The 5,000-nt window shown below is 44.3% G+C and overlaps 1 protein-coding gene across 1 annotated transcript in view; it reads left to right on the top strand.

Annotated features, from left to right (window-relative positions):
• The window catches only part of LOC311232158 (rho GTPase-activating protein 6-like), a gene marked incomplete at both ends in the record, with an annotated part of 334,242 nt that overhangs the window by 292,605 nt on the left and 36,637 nt on the right, over positions 1–5,000 (top strand). The window contains 2 exons of the mRNA XM_084318858.1: positions 1,460–1,593; positions 3,308–3,436. Of these exons, the coding sequence (XP_084174984.1) occupies positions 1,460–1,593; positions 3,308–3,436 (263 nt within the window). The remainder of the gene's footprint in view (positions 1–1,459; positions 1,594–3,307; positions 3,437–5,000) is intronic.

Raw genomic sequence — 5,000 nt, 5'->3', positions numbered from 1 at the left:
GGCAGAACACAAAGATCCCTAATGCAGTTTTACAATGCTCAAGTGATCAAGAAAGCACATAAGATAATTGATGACCCCACACATGTCCTTCATGTGTGTTTTGACCTGCTGCCCTCAGGAAGCACTTTAGACAGCCTGCCTGTAAAACAAACAGAAGAAAGTTTGGGTTTGTACCATTCGACTGGTGAATGGCCACAGTACAAGGAAAGGTCAGTTTACTAACATGCACCCTTTGACCCCTTGATTTTAACATTTTTGGCGAAAGTGCACTTTCTTTTTACTGACTGAATCTATTTATTTACTGACTTGACAGATCAACAATGTAGGGATCCCGTTCTGGCAGTGTCATGTCTCTTGTGCTTTTTTTTTAATCCACTTTTTCTCCTTATTTTCTATTTTTCTCCCATCCCAATTTCGCCTCACCAATCTCCCTTCAATTCTCCCCTCCCTGTCTCGAACGTTGCTGGACTATGCCTCCCACTGGTCGGCTGTAGGAGGACAGAAGCCTTGCATCACGTGTCCCCTCCGGTACACAAGGAGGCAGCCGTCGCATCTTTTCACCTGAACAGCGCAATCTCTCAGTGGCGAGGAGTAACACGTGGGAGGCTCACACTGCCCCGATACTTCCTGATTCTGCTGTACAGGCACACCAACCGACCTGTAGGAGTCGCTGTCCACAACGTCCAATCCCCACCCACCAGCTTTCCCACCCCTAACACTGCCAATTGTGTTAGTATGAACGACCAGCCAAGCTGGTAGCAACGCCGAGAGCTGGGCTCGAACCCAGCATCCCACGTTAGTGGCGAGCGCCTTGCCACTGCGCCACTTAGCCGCCCATGTCTCTTGTGCTTTGAAGTGTCATGTATGTCTCTTGTCCCTGTTCTGTCTTGTTTTGTCTTGAATGTGTAGAAATGCAGCTGTTTGCCGTATCATGCTCTAATTTGCCCCTTGCGGGACTAATAACGTTTTTTTAATTGAATTGAATTGAATTGAATTAAACCTTTTTTCTCCCACTCCCTTGTATCTTCTTCTCTTCTCTCTCTCTCTCTTGCTCTCTCACATCTCTTCTCTCCTGCTCGCTGTTCAACTTCACCTTCGTTCCTCATCTCTCCCCTCTTCTCTTCTCCATCCCTTGTTCCCTTCCTGATGTTTCATCCCATAATCCCTCCCCTCTCTACCTCTCTCCTCCTATCCATCCCACTCCTCTCCTCTCTTCTGACCTCGCTCCCTTCCTGCACCCCTCCTCCCTCCTCTCTCTCCTCCCTACATCTCCGCCTCCTTCTCTTTCTCTTTTCTCTCCTCCGCTCCTCTCCTCTTCTTTCTCCTCCGCCTCCTCTCATCTCCATCCCTCTTTTCCTCTGTCCCTCGCTCCTTCTCTTCTCCCTCCACCATCCCTATTCCACCTTGCCACATCATTCTCCTCCTCTCCTCTCTCTCTCCTCCAGAATGTGCTCCCCAGGCTTCAGTATAGCCCTGTCCCAGGTCATAGCCAACGACAGGACACACAGGCAGCGCCAGGACACCTATCGCCAGGACCTTCCTCAGCGGGAGGAGCACAAGGACCCCTCAGACCTCGTCTCCTCCATTCTACAGGTGGGGTAGTGCTCTCTCTCTCTCTCTCTCTCTCTCTCTCTCTCTCTCTCTCTCGCTCTCTCTCTCTCTCTCTCTCTCTCTCTCTCTCTCTCTCTCTCTCTCTCTCTCTCTCTGAGATTAAATAAAGACTGAGTGAGAGGTGGCGTATACATCCCTTTCTTGACTCGCTATCATTAAAATCAAGTTTAGAATCAACACATACAGTAAATTCCGCACGTTATACTCCCTGAGGCTCTGAGCTCTGACTCCATTGCCTACACCTAGGCTCTGATACCTATACTGTACACACTTCGAACTCTGTTGTCTATACTCAATTATACCTGCCTATAGGGAGGTGTAGTGGTTACGTCATTGCCGTTTTTCGTGTTCCACCCTCTGTCCAACCCAATGCATTTCTCCATTGCCCATTTCTAAATCGTCTCGTTTAAAACAAATAAAGCATTAACATTGGCATGGTGTACCTTTCTGTGCTTATTCATCCACAATCTATAGCTCAACATGAAAATATTCGCAATTAATCATTAAAAAGAAATCGCAGAATTTTATTTCAAACAAAAATTCTTAAACCATAATGTTAGTGATAGAAGGGAACTCATTTTTTGCAAAAGTGGAAAGTTTTTCAAATTCCATGCGGCAGAATTGTTACAATAGCCGATAATCCATTTTCCCAATGATAAATCCCTATACGGGTGGAACAACCAGTGACGTCAGACTACACCTCCCTATTGCCTTCACTGTCTACAACTGCCCTACACTGTAATCATAGTAATCAGAATAATCAGAACTATTTACCTCATACTATAGTCTACCCATATAACTCTGCATTAATGCTGTATATACCATATACATTTATTCTTAATATACTGTATATATTTCACTCAGCTCTTAGATTTATTACTGGTGACAGATATGATACTTACCATTGTGTCCTGTATGATAGGGTGGGTTGGCCTTGTCTTACAGAAAGGCGCAACAAACACTGTCTGGTATTTATTTATTTTAAAGCCCTTATTGGTAAACAACCTGTTTATATCTCTTCACTGTTAGATTGGAATATTGGAACCTATTCAACTCGATCGAATGACTGGATGGTTCTTAGGGTTCCTCAAGTTTGTTCTGATCTAGGGAAGTCAGCCTGTCCTTCAACTCTCTCTGAAATGGGAGGTTCTCCCTTCACTTGGAATGTTTAAACGTATGATTTCAGACCATTGTGTGACTATACCTGTAACTGTTTAGCTGATCTTTTTAAATAATTTGAAAGGTTTTTTATTTTTACTCTGGTGTTTAAATTTCTGTGAATATTTATGTGGTGTTTACATTTTGTACACTCATTGTTTCTGTAAATGAGAGGCTTACGATTTTAAATAAAGGTTGAAATGAGAAAAAAAAATTATACCCAGTTTAATCACCTGCACATTGTATATTACTATTGCTTTACTGTTACATTTGCACTCTGGTTGGATGCCAAACTTATTTTCGTTGTACTGTACTTGTGCTGTATAATGACAATACATTTAGAATGTAATCTAATCTAATCTAATTTAATCTATAGACACAGGTGGAGTTTTTTTTCTCCGTGCCATTGAAACCCCTGAAGGTGAAACTGACCTGACGTCAGTGCAGTTAGCGTCTGTTCTCCATTGACTGAGTGTTCTTCCTAAATCCCAAGTCACGACCAAAATAAATCTCACCCACGACTCGTCCGTTTGAACAGTTTGCCACCAAGCGGCCGTCCACCAGGGAGCTGTCCAGCAGCAACTCGTCCCTCAGCTCCACCTCGGAGACGGCCAACGAGTCCACGTCACCCAACACGCCGGAGGCGGCTCCGCGCGCCCGCAGGAGGGTAAGAGACGATAGCCAAGCTCACGCCCGCAGGAGGGTAAGAGACGATAGCCAAGCTCACGCCCGCAGGAGGGTAAGAGACGATAGCCAAGCTCACGCCCGCAGGAGGGTAAGAGACGATAGTAAGGCTGTCCCCCCGAAGCCTGTTTTTGGGATTCGAACTTCATCAGGGTTTTTCGAACGGACGTTCGAACCTTAGTTTTTCATAATAAAAAATATATAATAATACAAAATATATATATTATTATTATAATATTTTTTTTTTATAAATATCCTCAAACAAAATCCTCAATTTGAATAAAGTGATTAATCTGATTAAATTTGTATTTATTTTTTATTAAATCAACTTTCTTTAATGAATATAAGAGACGATAGCCAAGCTTACGCCCATGTGACACCAGACATGTTTTGCATGCAATATTGTATGCTCACACAAAGGTAATGTGTGATGGTGATTTTACACCAGAAATAAATACTGACTCAAAGAACAAGCTCAGAACTGGCTAAATATAACACTATGTCCAGGCGAAGCTTTGTCTATGTAGGCTTTTAAGGGTTAAACAGAACTAGCCTATGTCGTACCTCCAATAATTTCCTGGTTTTTTACTTTCAACATGTATTATATAATTACACGTCTCTCTGCGCTGGGTAAGGACTCTTTAAGAAACTCTTTCCAACATACAGTATATTATGGTCTTTATTCAGCTGAACCTCCTAGATATATGTGGTGTACAGTATAGTTTAATTTGTATGAGTTCTGGGTAATGCTTACACCTTCTGTGAACCTATAGACCACCGTAACACTTCCGGGATTCTGAAATCAGGGAGGAGATTGCGGGGGTGCATATGAATGAATGTGGACGAGAGCCGTGATGTTAGTGGTTGCCGATACGGCTGTGGGGGTGCTGGAGACATGATCGAATAGACGTTTATGCGCCTCGCTCTCCTGAACACGGCGTGACCCATAACTAATCGATCAGAACTAAATCGGCAGAGAAAAAGCCCATTTTAAAGCACCTATTCCGCTTGGACATGCGCAGAGTGCCCATGGAGTCTGGACGACGCGAGATGACGCTCGAATGAATGTGGACCGTTCTATCAGAGGGGGAGCTTCGGTGGCCAGCCGAACAGGATAATGAAAAAATGATCCCACTAAATGGCCAGACGTGTCTTATGGCGACATCTACAATTACCTCATTGAGTCTCCAGGTAGACTAATGTTTATATTTAAGTGCAGCGGTCTGTAGCCACTTACATGACCATCGAAGCTCCCCCCTCTGATAGAACGGTCCACATTAATTTGCGCGTCATCTCGCGTCGTCCAGACTCCATGGGCACTCTGCGCATGTCCAAGCGGAATAGGTGCTTTAAAATGGGCTTTTTCTCTGCCGATTAGTTCTGATCGATTAGTTATGGGTCACGCCGTGTTCAGGAGAGCGAGGCGCATAAACGTCTATTCGATCATGTCTCTAGCACCCCCACAGCCGTATCGGCAACCACTTCCATCACGGCTCTCGTCCACATCCATTCATTTGACCCCCCCGCAATCTCCTCCTTGATTTCAA

The sequence above is a fragment of the Notolepis coatsorum genome, assembly GCF_963971535.1.
Source record: "Notolepis coatsorum genome assembly, chromosome: 1".
NCBI lineage: Eukaryota > Metazoa > Chordata > Actinopteri > Aulopiformes > Paralepididae > Notolepis > Notolepis coatsorum.
This window is presented reverse-complemented; position numbering and strand designations above follow the sequence as displayed.